Source organism: Xyrauchen texanus, chromosome 20 (genome assembly GCF_025860055.1).
Source record: "Xyrauchen texanus isolate HMW12.3.18 chromosome 20, RBS_HiC_50CHRs, whole genome shotgun sequence".
NCBI lineage: Eukaryota > Metazoa > Chordata > Actinopteri > Cypriniformes > Catostomidae > Xyrauchen > Xyrauchen texanus.
In genome coordinates this window covers 8,480,876-8,499,515 of record NC_068295.1, presented here as the reverse complement: position 1 = coordinate 8,499,515, position 18,640 = coordinate 8,480,876, and the positions used below count along the sequence as shown (strand labels likewise).

General features: G+C 35.9%; 1 protein-coding gene across 1 annotated transcript; it reads left to right on the top strand.

Annotated features, from left to right (window-relative positions):
- Nucleotides 1-5,976: 5,976 nt before the first annotated feature.
- On the top strand, nt 5,977-18,077 carry LOC127660279 (aspartate aminotransferase, cytoplasmic-like). Its single transcript, XM_052150410.1, has 9 exons — nt 5,977-6,208; nt 8,735-8,916; nt 9,402-9,525; nt 10,255-10,367; nt 10,975-11,079; nt 11,441-11,591; nt 11,686-11,851; nt 12,054-12,196; nt 15,519-18,077. The coding sequence occupies exons 1-9, from the start codon at nt 6,100-6,102 to the stop codon at nt 15,656-15,658; spliced, it is 1,233 nt and encodes a 410-aa protein (XP_052006370.1). The 5' UTR covers nt 5,977-6,099; the 3' UTR covers nt 15,659-18,077.
- The last annotated feature ends 563 nt before the right edge of the window (nt 18,078-18,640 follow it).

The window sequence follows — 18,640 nt, the reverse complement described above, 5'->3', positions numbered from 1 at the left end:
AATTGATGAAACTGGCAACAGAAAAGAAAATAACCGACATAGAGTTTAAAAAAAGACCCTCACTCAGCGAGGTGCGCTGACCTGTGGCAGAGAGGCTAATGTAACACACGCACAGCACAAGAAGGTCCTGCACTGGAATGCCGCTCTGTGTACATGTTTGGTATGAGTTGCTGATGTTCCGTCATGGTCCATGATTGTTTTTGAAGTCAAGAAAACGTCTCAAATTCTACTTTTTGGGTACTATGTCATGTACATTAGTTGGCTTTTTGTAGTTCAGAAACAGAGAAATGGAGGTGATCAATTTGGCTCTGGTTTTGGGAAGCTATTCAGAACTACAATTGAATGAATACTTCAAGAATATTAAACATTATGTTGTGTACATTAGAAATGAGCTGATCCAAATGGTTTTGGTTTTGTTTACAGTAATATAGCAGGCCATATCTGTTAAAGGAATGTTCCAGGATCAGTTCAACTGACAGCCTTTGAGGCATAATTCTTCGTGGTAATAAACATTAATCCAGTTGCCCTTGTTTATTCCTAAAAAAGCTAAAATTGCGGTTACGCTGAGTCGCTTACAATGGAAGTAAATGGGGCTAAAATAGACAATGTTTCAAAAGTATAACCACATTTTGTAAGTTATAAACATTATCTTAGCATGATTTTAGTGTGATAGAAACACTTACCTTATCTCTGTAAAGTTATATTCAATATTACCACCTCGTTGCCATGAACATGTAACATCAGTAAACCCTGGTAAACTGTTTTATCACACTAAAATCATATTAACATGCATAATGTCCACGTCTTGTGACTATACTTATAAAACAGTGTGTATTTTAATGTTTATGGACTGGCCCCATTCACTTCCATTGCCTTACTGTAACAGTTACTGTGAATATTTTGCTTTTTTAACATAAACAATGGGAAGAGTCGAAATTAATTTTTGTGTGCAAAGTGCTGTCGATTGAGCTTAACTTGTATTCAACACAGAATATTCCGTTAATGCAGAATTTCACATAAAACAAGGTGTTTGCTGGTGTTATTGCACAAATGGTACAATGTTTTTACATTTGTTGCATCTGGTCTCAAACCTTGTTCATTACGCAGCATTCTATATGACTTTCTTTTTCTTTTTTATTTATATGTTGTTGTGTTTTTTATTTATGACAAAATATATGCAAAACATGGCTGACCTCTGCAATATACACAGTATATATAACCCCATATATAAACAAGGTGTTTGCTGATATTATTCTAGAAATGTTACAACGTTATTATATTTGTTGGGTCATGTCTCTTTGATATGGTATTAGCCGATTTTTTTGACTTAAGCAGCTAATGATTCCCCAGGAGGCACTGTGTCATACACTTCTGTGGTTTCTGTTTCTCTCTCTCTCTCTCTGTCTGTCCCCCAGGCCAACAAACCTTGTGCTGGAAGCTTCAAATCCCATAATTACAAAGCTGACAGTTAACACATAGGTATGCTACCCTTACTGACTGGCAAAGAATGCAAACATCTTCTCCATGCAGCTGAGAGACGGGGGAGATGGAGGTTATGGTGCAGGTGCAGGAGTTGCCCCTCCACATCTCCTGGGGTTGTGGGGGCATACAGATCCATGACAGATCGGTCTCACCTACACACAACAGAGATATGGAGTTGTAATAATACCCTTAAAGGTATTGTGTTTTATTTAATTCTGAATCATCTTATCAAGTATCTGCCGTGAGCATTACATAGGCTATGGTGGAATGTTTTATTGGTAAATTGAGCAACAGAGGAAATCTCGTGAATTTGCAAAGTACTTTTCACAATACAAACTATAATTTGCTGAATTTTTCAACACACTAAAAAGAAGAAAAAAACAATCACAAACTTGAAATACAGGTCTGGCTTGTGTATACCGTAGGTGATTTGAGGTTGATTAGCTAGCTATCTGATGGTGCTGTCACTAAATCTCTAAGAGGGTGATGTCACTTTCATATCTTTTTCAGGATCATTTCTTTCACTAATAGCAGGTCAGGAAAAGGAAAAGTAAATATGATCTCTGAGGCTGACGAAAAATGTCCCTTTTAAGGATGCACTTAGGGAAGACAACTATGTGTGGCTGTCAATAAAACACATACCTATATTGACTGTAAAAAAAAATAATAATAAAAAAAATAAATAATCACAAATAAAATATGCAAAACATGTTGAAAAACTAATGATGGACAAAAAAATAAAAAATACAAAAATGAAGCAGCAAGGGATACTACACCATATAAAATATTCCATTACTAATATAAATACTGCTAGAAGAGTATAAATACTGCTCATGTTTCCCTCTTCCCTCCCTCGACTTGAATTACGTTTCTAATAGCGACTTCAAAACAGCTCACGAGAACGGTTTCCTAAGTGGAGAGTAGCAAAGCTTTGACCGCCCCCATGTGGTCTTATTAGGACACACGCATTAGTTTTGTTTCGTTCTTCAAATGTATAATGAAATATCAACGGTAAATACAATACTATTATTTTTAATAATTAAAATAAATATGAAAATGTTCACATAAAAAATATTATAGACTAATATTTGAAAGCTTTAACGTGTTAAGGCCAGTATTGCTGAAACCAATATCAAAATGCATTTGTGCTGTTATCATTTTGTGGATGTAATAATTTAAAGGTTTAAATAATTTTTTCCTAATATGGCCCTTCATTATATAACAAGATATTCTGTATTTGTAAAATGTGTTATGAATTTTAACATGCAGAATTGTGATCTAAACATTTGTTTTGTATGCCTGTTTTCAGGAAAATCAACTCAAACTCGTTAGTTGATTACAATTTATTTGTCTTTGCAAATATACATGTAAAAATATTATACATATGTACAAATATATATATATATATATAAATATTGTCTTTTGCAAATATACTTTGGAAATATGCAGAACTGCTGCTCACTGGATGTTTTTTGTTTTTGGCATCATTCTGAATAAATTCTAGAGACTGTTGCGTGTGAAAATCCCAGGAGATCAGCAGTTACAGAAATATTCAAACCAGCATAACTTGCACCAACAATCATGCCATGGTCACACTTTCCCCATTCTGATGGTTGATTAGAACATTATTTGAAGCTCCTGATCGTATCTGCATGATTTTATGCACTGAACTGCTGTCAAATGATTGGCTGATTAGATAATTGCATGAATGATTGTTGGTGCCAGACAGGCTGGTTTGAGTATTTCTGTAACTGCTGATCTCCTGGGATTTTCACGCACAACAGTCTTTAGAGTTTACTCAGAATGGTGCCAAAAACAAAAATCATCCAGTGAGCGGCAGTTCTGCGGATGGAAATGCCTTGTTGATGAGAGACGTTAACAGAGAATGGCCAGACTGGTTTGAACTGACAAAGTTTATGGTAACTCAGATAACCGCTCTGTACAATTGTGGTGAGAAGAATAACACCTCAGAATGGTTTTGATTTAGATTTTTTTATCTGTTGGTATTTGATAAGAGTCCATGATGCCATGAATCCGAAAAAGATGTACAGGACCTCTGGCAGAAAAACAGCCCCACAACATTCAAGATGCAGCACCACATTTGACTGTGGGCATTGGGTACTTTATCTTGTGTGTGCCTAAACCATCTCTGGTGTTTGAGGCCAAAAAGCTATTTTTTTGTTTCATCTGACTATAAAACCCAGTCGCATTTGCAGTTCCAGTAGTGTCTGCCAAACACACACACACACACACACACACACACACACACACACACACACACACACACACACACACACACACACACACACACACACACACACACACACAGAGTTGTGTTTCCATGTTTTATGGGGACTTTCCATAGACATAATGGTTTTTATACTGTACAAACTTTATATTCTATCCCCTAAACCTAACCCTACCCCTAAACCTAACCCTCACAGAAAACTTTCTGCATTTTTACATTTTCAAAAAACATAATTTAGTATGATTTATAAGCTGTTTTCCTCATGGGGACCGACAAAATGTCCCCACAAGGTCAAAAATTTCGGGTTTTACTATCCTTATGGGGACATTTGGTCCCCACAAAGTGATAAATACAAGCTCACACACACACACACACACACACACACACACACACACACACACACACACACACACACACACACACACACACACACACACATGTTGTGTTTCCATGTTTTATGGGGACTTTCCATAGACATAATGGTTTTTATTCTGTACAAACTTTATATTCTATCCCCTAAACCTAACCCTACCCCTAAACCTAACCCTCACAGAAAACTTTCTGCATTTTTACATTTTCAAAAAACATAATTTAGTATGATTTATAAGCTGTTTTCCTCATGGGGACCGACAAAATGTCCCCACAAGGTCAAAAATTTCGGGTTTTACTATCCTTATGGGGACATTTGGTCCCCACAAAGTGATAAATACACGCTCACACACACACACACACACACACACACACACACACACACACACACACACACACACACACACACACACACACACACACACACACACACACACACACACACACACACACACACACACACACACACACACACACACACACACACACACACACACACACACACACACACATAATGGAGAAGTAGGTTACATCAATCTGCTCAGTCAATGAGAGTTTGTCTGGGTGGTCAAGCGGTGAGATTTTTCCCATTGTAAAATAATCCCCGGGTTCTAATCCACTCAGATGCAACTTTATATTTTAATAAACAAAGATTGCATCTGCACTTCAGTGGATGTATATCTTGAGTTGGGGCACATTTGTTTGCTTTTTTCTTTGCAATTTGACTGTAAATGAGCGAGCTGCAGAACACAAACAAAATCTCAACAAAATTGGTTAGATATTATCAATTTCTAAAAGAGATAAATGTCTTTAAACAGCAGCTAGTTTTTCTTTCAACATAAACACTTTTTAATTCATGAATTACTATTAATGTCAATTAAGTCACAATAACAGAATCTAAGATTTAAAGTAGGCTAATATGTACCTTAACATGAACTTCTGTCAAAATATTACTGTATCCAAGAAACATGGGATGCTATATGAGATTTCAAGAAGACAACAGGATTTCTTAATAATAATAATCATAATAATAAAAAGGCAGAGGCTATTTGCACTAAGTGTAAATAGCATCATATTTGCACTAAATGCAGATAGTGTTAGACAGATACTATTTGCACCTCTAGTTAAAAACTAACAGGGCATCACAGCAGTGAGTTGATTCTAAGTCCCACAGACACCCCACCTATCACATAATATATTAATTGTATTTATTATTATAAACAGTATTGAAGAAAAATATTAAAATTGGCAACAGGATAGGGAAAACTGGGTCAAAAGGAGGATTAGAACACAGGTCATAGGAAAAAGTACATACACACTATCTTATCACATTAAGCCATTGTACAGACAAAAAGAGCAGTTTGTTTTTAATTTATTTGCTTCATCCAGACTATTTTAGTTCAAATTGCTTCACTGTGTGGCATGTATTTATACCTAGTGCAAATAGTCACTCAGTGATAATGTTAATAATAATGTTATTTTCTTGATATTATTGAAGTTTCTAATGCTTTCTATCTTTAATACGTTGAGATGCAAGCAAAAAGAGCACAGGCGAAAGCTTCTTTAACACAATACGCATGCGCGAGAAGTTCTTTTCACGACCAAATAAGATGTAAATGGTCCATTTTTGTGGGTGTGAATGGAAGCAAGGCTTCCATTGAAGCAAATGATTCCGCCCCCTCTGCTCTACCATTGGTCAAAACTCACGTCACTCAAAGCTTTGGGATTTGTCATTGGTCCTATCAGTGATACCGAGCGCGTACTTCCATGACGTAGAGGCTTGAACTTCCTGTACTAGAAGATGATTAGTTGATTCTGAAGTCAAACATGAGGTCTTGATTTCTATTGGTTAGTTTGGGCACGCCTGTCCCCTATTGCCGAAATCCCACATTTGAAGGTTAAAGACAGTCTGTGTCCATCACACTACTAAACAAGTCGCCGTTACTCGCCAATCGGTCTACCGTTTTACTTTTCATTTACACAAATATAAACACAGTACCATGTCGATATTTGCTGAAGTCCCGGAGGCTGCCCCTGTCGCAGTATTTAAGCTGTCAGCAGATTTCCGTGAAGATCAAAATCCAAACAAGGTGAATCTAGGAGTCGGAGGTGAGATGCGCATTATTATTCCTATATAAACACACATATCATACATATATTTATCTTGTATCAGAGTCTAACTGTAGTAGATGCACACACATATGAGACGTCTATCTCTAAATAAACATGCATATACACAGTTGCATGTTTTAAAACCCATGCACACTACGTTCATCCTCTTTCAGTGACAAGAAAACTCACAAGTTACTTGATCCCACCTTTCAATTGCATTTAAATACAGTCTTTTTTCTTTAATGGGATGAAATAAGGCAAATTTTGTACTTTGTACTATTGTACTTTTTGTATTGCTTTTATAATGATGAGACATGGCCACATGCACATGATCACAGATGAAACAGCACCATTGACATATGGCAAGCATACTGATCTGACATAATATGTCATAATAAGTGCCAAAGTATTGGTATCGGCACATACAGAATAAAATAAGCAGAATCTTAGTCATAGACTTATGCATTATTATTGCTGTGATTAATATGTTTCAGCTGGCAACAATCCTTTTAACCCTAACTGATGCAGTGTTTAGCGTCTCATTTTTTAAACAGAAGGGACAAATTATTGTCATTATTGTCAATTGTATAGGTATCCATCTGGTAAGTAGCTGTGCAGCGTGTAAACTTTACTGTCCACTGTACAAGCCTCTAGAGGCAGTGTTATGATCTGGGGTTGCTTCAATTGGTCAGGTCTAGTCTCAGCAACATTATGTGGCAACAAAATGAAGTCAGCTGACATCCTGAATGTACTGGATGACCAGGTTATCCCATCAATGGATTTTTTTCTTACCTGATGGCAAGGGCATATTCCAGGATAACAATTCCAAGATTCATCGGGCTCAAATTGTGAAAGTGTCATTCAGGGAGCATGAGGAATAATTTTCACACATTAATTGGTCACCACAGAATCCTGACCTTAACCCCATTGAAAGTGTTTGTGATGTGCTGGAGAAGACTTTACAGAATGGTTCGACTCTCCCATCATCAATACAAGATCTCGGCCCAAAATTAATGCAGTTCTGGACAGTTTGGATCGCTTTGATGACTTCACTATTATTCTGCAAATTGAAAATTTGTAATAATAAAGAAATTTGTGCAATCTTTTGACTGGAAAGGCATATGTGCAGTGATCTGACATTAAACTAAAGGCATTGCAGTCAGCTCCAGAGGCATTTAGAGTTTCTAAATATATAGCTAGCATGAAAATATATAGTCAGTCTCAACCCCTTTGTTCTTCAGATTATAATTTTGTCTTGAAAATTGAAAGGCTTGAAAAGACACAACCGTATATTGATTAAATAGTATCTGCTGTATAGTATCTAATTGTCTCTACTAACTACTCAATCAAAGGTTTTATATCTTTAGCAAGGGTTGAAGTTAGTCTTCCGGCTGTGGTTGTTTCTATTGGAGTTAACTGTGGATGAATAGATTGTGTTATGTCAACAGTATTATTGTGTTGGGTCAGTCGTCATCTGCTGTGTAGTCATTCCTGATATGTGTTAGGAGAGCTTGACCTCTGAGGATTCTGCAAGGATTATCTTTATCTTCTGTGTTTCCTGACACCCTTCTAAGACCGCACAACTGCTGTGGTTTTGAGCCACATTAAAGCCAAGGATGAAAAGTCAAAATCCCTGAGTCATGATTGTGTCGACTGTTTTTTTTGAACACCTCCCCCACCTGAAATGTGGTCCTTTCTCAGCGTCATCGCTGAAATGATAATCCCTCTTGAGCAACACAGAGAACACTGATTTCATGTGCTTTCAAAAGCCATTTACAATGTGTAACTAAATCATGTCAGTTTTGTAGAAAGGAGGACAAACATCTGCAGAAGATTCGTAGGAATGCTATTTAGCTGAGTGTACTGTTGTTATGTACTGATATGAGGAATAACAATAAGACAGATCCTAATAATTGTTCTCAGAAGGTGACAAATAATTTAACTGTTGCCCTTAGGTAAAAGTTCACAGATAAATCAAAGACCTGATCTGATAAAAAGGAGCAGTTAAGGAGGGACTGTTATTGATTACTGAAATTCAGGATTCTGAAAAATGCTAATCAGAATTTTGCCTTTCTGTTGTTAAGGAGTCTTATTTTTAAGGGATACACCGATGTATCGGCTGCCGATATGTATCGGCCAATTATTGACCAAATTAAAAACCATTGGCACATCGGTTATATGCATGAAAATGGCTATGTGAAAAACTGATGGTTTATTTATAATTAATTAGTAACTCACATTGTAAAAACTCTGTGAATTTAAATGCACAATCCAGAAATAATAATAATCACATTATGTAGAAGGGTTTGCACTCCTAAGAACATGCAATATTTACATGCTTTTGTACGTCTTTGTACATTTTTAAAGCATAATTCCAAAGTAAAAGTGATCTGATGGCAAAATATCAGTATCAGCTTATGTTTTTTTTTTTGTTTTTTAATTGGTATCGGTATCTGCCAAAAATGTCCATATTTGTGCATCCCTACTTTATTTTTTACATTCTCACCCTCTTCTTCTCTTTAGCATACAGGACAGATGAATGTCAGCCCTGGGTTTTACCTGTGGTGAGAAAAGTGGAGAAGATAATCGCTGAAGATCATAGTTTGAACCACGAGTACCTGCCCATCCTGGGCCTGCCGGAGTTTCGTTCCAGCGCATCTAAGATCGCCCTGGGTGATGACAGTCCTGCCATCAAGGAGAACAGGGTCTGTAATTATATGCTTGATTTGATCATCTGTATTAATAACATGCAAAACAATCAAATTTGTTTTTTAATCATTGGCTTTAGGCAAAGTTTAAATGCTTCACATATGTTACATTCAGACAGTGTCCAAAATTAAAACTCACCAAGTGCCAAATTATTTTCAAAATATACTTTGATGAGTTGGCTCGTAACTTTCTTAGAAAATGCACAATGCATGATATTGTAAGAACAAATCTGAAAATCTGTAAGAATCTAAATCTCGCTTATGTCTGTGATGTGAGAAGGCAGAGTCTACTAAAGAACTTGCATGTCTTCTAACAGCTTTTACAATCAGAAGTTCATCTAGGAGGTTTTTTTCTCCATCCAAAGTTTCAGCCGCCATTGATAGGAATGGCAGAAGGTTAAATGTTGGACTTTGTTTACATATGTTCTCTAGTTTCAACCAGGATCATTCTGATGTCAAAGTTTCTGATGTTTTTATCGCAGGTAGGAGCTGTACAGTGTTTAGGTGGTACTGGTGCTCTCAAGATTGGAGCAGAGTTTCTTCGGCGGTGGTACAATGGAACCGACAACACAAAAACTCCAGTTTATGTGTCTGCACCCACATGGGGTGAGGACTGGACCTAATTGCAAAGAGGAAATACTACATTGAGGAAATTGTATTTCTAATATGTAATTTATTATGCTACATTATTAGCCTCAAAAGATGAAGTTCCATTAAATAAAAGGATTTGATTTATATTTAACAAAATTTGGTAACACTTTACAATAAGGTTGGATTTGTTAACGCTAGTAAATTGTTAGTAAACTTGATTAATATTAATTTTTAAAGATACAATGTTTAATTCAGATTGTTTAAAAAAAATATATATTTTAAAAATGTATTTGTATATGTTAAAGAATAAAGATGAACTAAGGCAAGTCAAGTTTATTTATATAGCACATTTCATACACAATAGCAAATGAAAGTGCTTTACATAAAAAAATTATAAAGAAAATATAAGATACACTTTAAAATCAACAAAGAAATAAGAATAAAACGTAATTAAATAAATGAAAGTAAAAATTATTCAAATTAATAATAATTTTAAGATATAATTCTAAGATCAATAAGTGCTGAAAAAGTATTGTTCATTGTTATTTCATGTTAATTAATGTACTCAAGCAATGTTAACAAATACAACCTTATTGTAAAGTGTTGCTAAAATTGCATTTACTGTATATATGTGTTATCTCCACTATTCTGATTGAGTGGACTTCTTCCTTACCTATAACATCTCTATTGCTAAATTAGCACCACCATACAATTTCCATGAAAGCTTGTTGCCTTTCATTCTAGAGAACCATAATGCAGTTTTCTCTAACGCTGGATTTGAGGATATCCGACCGTACAAATATTGGGCCGCAGAGAAGCGTGGACTTGATCTGGCAGGTTTTCTGGGTGACCTTGAGGTTAGCAGCAGTTTACGTCATTCCATTGTCTTCAACAAAACAAGGTCTTCTCAGTGTTTTATATATCAGCTATTGATACAAGTTATATAAAATTGTTTTATTATGTGCAGAAAGAAGTGTCTGAAATCAGTTTGCATTGTCAACATGGAAAAAGTGCTGTGGTTTGCTTCTTGTATTATTTTTTCCTTTTTCTTGGAACACTAATTGGTGTGCTAATAAAGCGCAATGCAAACAACCGATACAAAATCTAAATCAAATGACAAGTGATGAGCAAAATAACATTTTGTCAGTCGCTTATGTTCTATCCTATTTCTGCGGTGTTGTGCTTTGTAGCTCTGCCCACAATGGAATCTTATTGGTCCAAATTCCTGTTCCACATATCTAAATATTATTCATCAGATATCTTCTGGTTGGCTGTGATTGTGTTCTGTCATAATGCATTTTCGCATTCACTGTGGACAGACAAATTACTTTTTGCTTGAAACTTAATCCTAAGCAGTGGAGCACTTTGTTTGAACAAGGCATAACGCAATAATCCGTTTAAAGATAAATATTTGATCTGTACTATCTGATTGAAACAGTGTCTTTCCTGTTTAATCCCTGTCAGAGTGCGCCTGATCACTCCATCTTTGTGCTGCATGCTTGTGCTCACAACCCCACTGGTACTGACCCCACCCAGGAACAATGGAAGCAGATCGCTGAAATAATGAAGGTGAGATACTCAGAACAACCCCCACATCACCTGACTGTGAAAGGGCAGGTTCAGAAACATTGGATCAGATGGCACAAAAATGTATCTTAATTGCATATAATCTACCAATAAGACATTTAAGACTCAACTACAGCCTTCAATTACAGCCTACTATTGTCCAAATGTGAACTGTTTACAGTATTATAAATAGAAAATTATTGTGTAATTACAGAATGCCAAAAATAATATTATGCAGGACCCTAAAAATGTTCCTAAAAAGGGTGCCAGTGGATCTGTAATTTGCCTTCTTAAATGGCAACATTCTTAAAGGTAAATATGTTGTTTGCTCACTTTCATTTTTTCTAATTTCCTGTCTCTTCAGCGGAAGAATCTATTTGCCTTCTTTGATTCAGCCTATCAGGGTTTTGCCTCAGGAAATTTAGAGAAGGATGCTTGGGCTATTCGCTACTTTGTGTCCCTGGGTTTTGAATTGTTCTGTGCCCAGTCATTCTCCAAGAACTTTGGCCTGTACAGTAAGTGGTTCAAATGGAAAGATGAGGGTGAATTGGATGTTCTTAGCTGTATCTGTGTGCAGAAGGATTAGATTTTTTTAACCTGACTCCACAGATGAGAGAGTGGGGAACCTGACCATTGTAGGCAAAGACCAAGAGAATGTAAACCGTGTATTGTCTCAAATGGAGAAGATTGTTCGAATTACATGGTCCAACCCTCCATCCCAGGGTGCACGTCTGGTTGCCATCACACTCAACAGCCCTGAACTCTTTGCTGAATGGTAAACGCAGTTAAAATGTTCCAATTTATCATCTAATTTATCAGCATTTTGTTTTCACACAATAAAGGTATTTATATTTGTTAAAAAATATATATTTTGATCTTGTTGATCTGAACATATTCATGAGGTTCACCCATGTTACTTCTCTTAATATTTTGGCTAGAGGTGATTATAGTTTGGATTTTTTTGTATCTCTCCACAGGAAGGACAACGTAAAGACAATGGCAGATAGGGTCCTGTTGATGCGTGCTCAGCTGAAGGAAAAACTGATAGCCCTTGGAACTCCAGGAATCTGGGAGCACATCACTGAACAGATTGGCATGTTCAGCTTCACAGGACTGAACCGTAAGCATCTCCATCTATAGCTCTTCCCCTCTTTGTGTATTCATCTATCCACTGCTGGAAATACCCTGTATGTTAAAACATGGTAAATTCCAAAGCTAGTAATTAAAAACCACAAAGAGAATAAGTCCATATATACTGAATATATAGAAGATAAAAATGGAGTTCATTAGTTGTCTTTGTGTAAACTTTTGGTTAAAGTCATCAAGTTTATATACAGTGGCCACAAAAGAATTTGGACACTTAAATCACACTTAACATAGACAGTTTGAAAATCATTGCCGTGGATAAGAAAATATCATACCAAGCGACATTTATTTAAAGCGAGCACAACTATATCTTTCAATTTCAGAAAGATGTTTGTTAGGTTTAAAAGAATGAATAGTATTGATATACTGTATTTGCACACTTTCTGTTTGTCAAACATTAGTGGAACATGTCCATAGTTTATTTGGTGAACTACACCTGTGGTTCCTCTGCAAGGACACCTGTCTGAAGCAGGGACTGAAAACCAAAACCAAAAGCAAAATGTTTTCCACAACGTTACCAAAAACATGAACGAAATCCATTTCAATTGGTCCTGGTGAAAACGTTATATCTGAATGTTGGTAACCGGTTAAAAGCCTGTTTTGTTTTTATTTATTTTATTTTTTTATGAAACCGAAGTCTATATGGTTTATTATAGTTAATGTTCAGAATTACACCAAATCCTGTTGCCCAAAAATTGAGGATTCTCTCTTTTTAATTGAACGTGATTAGCATTTGCTTATGTGCAAGGAAACGAATACTAAATCGATAATAAATCCCAATAATAGGGCTGCAACTAAAGATTAATCTAATGATTGTTAGAATGATTATTTGACTATTCTGTGATTATTGCAACGATTAATCATTAGCTCTTAAACGATTATCCTGCTGGTTGTATTAAATGTGCTTACTAACAATAAAGAGGAAAAAAATTTTTTTTTAAAAATACCTCTAAATGACATTCAACTGAATCAAGGGGGAAAAAATACTTTTTATAAGTTTCATTCAGTAAATAAATTAACTGCAAAAAATCCTATTGTTTTCCACATAAAAACTTCTAAAAATCCTTAAAACAAGATACTAAATGTATTGAGAAGCAACATATAAGATATTTAAAGGGGTCATGACATGAGAAACCAAATTTGCCTTGATCTTTTGGTATATAAGAGGTCTTTGTATCATCCTGCAAGTAAACGTCCTGCAAGTTTAATATTTTAAGACGTCCTCCCCATTCTAAACGAATCATTTATTTAATCAAACTCAAAATACAGCTCGTTCTGGATTCATGGTTAGAAGTGACGTGTCGGTTAGAAGTGACGTAACAGCGTTTGCATATGACCGCCTCCAGCGCAAGACAACTACGCTCATTTCGTATCGCCGTGCGCTTCACAAGTGTTCAGTCGATGGACAGCGAGCTCTGACAGAGACTACTTGTGCACAGGAAAATTACGATGCCACACAGATGTGCTGTTCCTGGCTGTGGTCAAACAAAACCTCTGAATAAGCAGCCGAAAGATCCAGACGTCAGGGAAAAATGGATGCAGTTTATTTTTTGCGGACGTTCCAGTCACGGCAGTGTTAACTTAAGCGTTTGTTCTGTACATTTTAAGGATGACTGTTTTGAGAACAAATCTCAATATGATGCTGGCTTTGCCAGAAAACTGTTGCTCAAAGATAAGTCCGTGCCGACTATTCTGGGAACAACGACGACGCAAACTGTAAGTAATCTATTTTAAACTTTAAACTACTTTTTAAAGCGCAATTTCATTCATTATGAATAATCACAGTGTTTTTACTTAGTTTACTTGCATATTGTTCTGGCTGGGAGCGTCAATAATTGATACATAGGCACTGACGTTAGCCAATCATAACAGTGGGCGTTAACACTGAAGTCTTAAATGGAAACGCCCCCAAAACAGACTGTTTGAATCAGAGGATGAGAAACAGGGTGGGAAAAGGTCATAAATCACTAGATTTTAAAAGTTTTTCTTAAAAAAAAATATATTAATACTATAATTGCACCTAAGGGAACATAATAATACAATAAAAAAAACCATGTCATGACCCCTTTAAGAGAATAAGTGAATGTATTTTACAGTAAGTGTATAAAAGTGTATTTTTTCACTTGGTTATAATTCTGCAAATGCAGTAAATACTAAAAGTACTTATATTCAAGATCTATTCTCTAAAAGAAAGTATAAATATCTTATATGCTGCTTCTCATGGCAATGCATCATTTTAAAGGATTTTTAGATATTTTAAAACATTTGTATTTTTTCCTTTATATTCAACATTCTCAGATAACAGTTTTTTTCTTCAGCAGTACAGCTGCTAAAAATAATGTACGTTGTTTTAAAAGAGTTTTACATATTTATATTGTAAAACAAGCCAAAACAAAAATGTATTTTGTTGCAGTGTATTATGGGGTGAAGACTACCCTCTCTCACCTTTCTGTTCACTTCAGTCCATCTTTAAATCACAAAAAAACTAAAAACTCTCTCTTATTAATAAAGCTGCGTATTGCCAATTTTCTTCACAATAAGAAATGCACAGTGACATATATTATGTTCAATAAGTCACGAGTCAATACATTATAATCTATCTGCAGCAAGCGTGCACGCTCGTGGGACGAGCATTCCCGTGACAGAGTGTGCATCAGCCGGATGTAGTTTCAATCTCTCCCCCTTAGATCGGGATATTTGTGCAACTCATAGAAGAGGTGCTGACCACACAGAAAAATGCCAGTTTTGGAGTTTGTAGTTATGTACATGATCTGCTTACATATTATTTTGACTTTAATAAAGCTATAACGCATTAAATATAACTGCATTTAAGATGTAACGTCGGGGTGTTTCCTTTAAAGATGCTGGACACGCAAGTTTTGCTCCAGCTCCACTTATTCCACAACGAGAGTGCTTCTGTATTTACTTTGCATTTTTGCATTAGAATTCCCTCATACTTTGCGATCTACATCACCTGAAAGTTTAGAGTGCGTCTGGACTGTGATCTGTGTAATTCTTCCTCTCCTCAGACAGGTCGATAACGTTGACTTATCGTTTCAGCCCTACACAATAAATGACCTTGGCACCACATGGTTCCAAGTAATAGAAAAAATGGCTAAGAAAAATCAAGTTAGGCGTGAGAAAAGGTATAGCATTTGAAAAGGTATAGCATTTGGTTGCAGATGCCTCTTGGTTTGATATTTTGTTGCAGTGGCATTTACATTTTTAAGTATGACTTAAGTGTTTCAAGATTACTATTACATACTTTAGAATTTATTTTGTTTTCTGTTTTACAGCTAAGCAGGTGGAGTATATGGTGAAGGAAAAGCACATTTATCTAATGGCGAGCGGTCGCATCAACATGTGCGGCCTCACCTCCAAGAACATTGACTATGTTGCTGAGTCCATTCATGAGGCTGTCACTAAAGTCCAATAAGCATCTCTTTCACACTTCCTGTATGTGATTATGTCCGCAGGAACATACACACACACACACACACACACACACACACTTCACTCACAAGCTTTTGCTGGTCTAATTTAATAAGCAGCAGTTGCACATCATGTTTTATCTCCTTCAGTCATAAAGAAATGAAATGGTCCCAGAATATATATATATATATATATATATATATATATATATTTGTGTATTAGCCACAACATTAAAACCACCTGCCTAATATTGTGTAGGTCCCCCTCATGCCACCAAAACAACGCCAACCTGCATCTAAGAATAGCATACTGAAATGATGTTCTTCTCACTACAATTGCACAGAGCGTTATCTAATTTACCGTAGACTATGTCAGTTCGAACGAGTCTGGCATTCTCTGTTGACCTCTCACATCCACAAGGTGTTTCTGTCCACAGCACTGCTGCTCACTATATATATATATTTTTTTTTTGGCATCATTCAGAGTAATATATATATATATATATATATATACACACATACATACACACACACACACCAAACGTTTGGAATAATGTACAGATTTTGCTGTTTTGAAAGGAAATTGGTACTTTAATTCACCAAAGTGGCATTCAACTGATCACAAAGCATTGTCTGGACATTACTGATGTAAAAAACAGCACCATCACTATTTGAAAAAAAGTCATTTTTGATCAAATCTTGACAGGCCCCATTACCAGCAGCCATCACTCCAACACCTTATCCTTGTGTAATAATGCTAAATTGCTAATTTAGTTCTAGAAAATCACTTACATTTACATTTATGCATTTGGCAGACGCTTTTATCCGAAGTGACTTACAGTGTACTTATTACAGGGACAATCCCCCCCGGAGCAACCGTTGAGTGCCTTGCTCAAGGACACAGTGGTGGTGGCTGTGGGGATTGAACCAGTGACCTTCTGATTAACAGTTATGTGCTTTAGTCCACTTTGCCACCACCACTTGCCATTATATCAAAATGTTTTGAGTTGAGTTGCCACAGTGCAATAGACTGGCATGTCTTAAGGTCAATATTTGCTCTAAAATGGCAAAAAAGAAACTCTAGAATCTCTAGAAACGTGTCAGTCAATCATTGTTTAGAGGAATGAAGGCTATACAATGCTTGAAATTGCCAAAAAACTGAAGACTTCATACAAAGGTGTACACTACAAGTCTACAAAACTGTCATTGCTGCACGTGGAGCAATGACAGTTTTTCACGTTATTAATGTCCTGACTATACATTTTGACCAGTTGAATGCCACTTTGGTGAATAAAAGTACCAATTCCTTTCCATAAGAAAAAAATAAACTCCAATTCCAAACTTTTGGCCGCCATGTAATGTATATGTACATATAAAGTATACAAATTCTTGTCAGTTTCCTTTTGCCTTTTTCCTGTGTTTCAGAGAGAGTACATTTAAATATTCTTGTTAGTGTTCATTTAAATCTTGTTTGTATAAATAAGCACTTTGTGGTGGGATTATGGCATTTAAGGAATTGTCAGTAATATATGAGTTGAATGTCTTTCTCTGGATTTCTTTAACCTAAGTATCCAGTGTGAATGAGTTTTTCCTTAGATTAATTTCATGCAGGTTTGTGTAACTGAATTAGAGTTATATGACCAACCCTGAGCTGGCGGGGTGGAAGGACAACGCAGAAGTAGCCCTGTCTTATATTGATTTTATTGTCATGTCTCCGAAGGTTTCATTGTATTGAGTGCATGACTGAAGGATAATGTGCGTGTTTCATGGTGTATGTGTCTGTATGCGCTGTTTAAAACGCTGAACATGCTTACAGAGATGGCTTGAATAGAACTTGAATGACTAGGGGCATTATACTGTGTTTCACTGATAATTGCACTGATTTATTTGTCATCTGATGCTCATACTTCAAATTAAATGGTTTGAAGCAATCATGAAATCAAATTTTGCTTACTAATTTTCTCATTATATGTCAAGTTACTAAATTACTTGTGTTCTTTTATATTGCTCCAAGACATCAACTAAATGTTCAGGGACAGTTGTCTCATAAAGTTGACTGCATATAAATGAGAGAATAAATTGTCAAGCAGTGTTCAAAAAGCCATCTGGAAGCTGTTTGAGTGAATTTTAGGTTTAACATATTCCTTCAAGCTTTTCCAGCATGACTTATGTGCTGGAAACACTGGTTTATGAAGACCTCAGACATTGTTTTGCACTTTATAAGATGTCTTTTTAATCTGCTGATTCTGGTGCATCACTTCAAATGTTCAAGCTCATTTCTCCATTGCATTGTTTAAAGAATGTCCAGCCATTAGTCAAAGTACAGTTCACTCTCCCACCCAGCTTAGTCTCATAAGGTCTAACCTATAAGATTATAAAGCTCTGTGTGCACAAATACTCTAATAAAAGTGCATTGAAATTAAACAGTGTAAACATGTTGACTCATGTTTTATTAGCACATTTTATCTATTTAATGGTGACCTTTTTGACACCATGACTTGCTGCTGAAATTATTAACAGGAAAAATTACAGATACTGTAGCGCTCTGAAGCATTGAAATAGCCATGCACCCTCATTCCAAAACCCGCCCTCCAAAGATAATTTTGAGACCAAAACCAAGCAAAAGAGCAGCATTGTTTGTTCCTGTGGATGTCACATTCACCAGTGGCACAATAGCGCCCTCAACTGACAAACATTATGATTCATAGCCTCAATGATCCGCTTCTATGAGAACGAGTAAAATGATTGATAGGCGAAAGCGTCCTATCCGTGGACACATTTTTGTTAGCGGTTTACTAAGTCTGTCTTAGTAATCTATCGCAGAGACTGGTGAGATATTTCAGGAAACTTAATATCTTTAAGGGAGTAAGAACATTTTTTGCCCACTTTTCCATGAAAAAACGAATTAATAAAAAATAAGAAAAAACACTTTTTGCACCTTTAACTGTTTAGTGTGTAAATATAATAAAAAAATATTTTCATTTGAA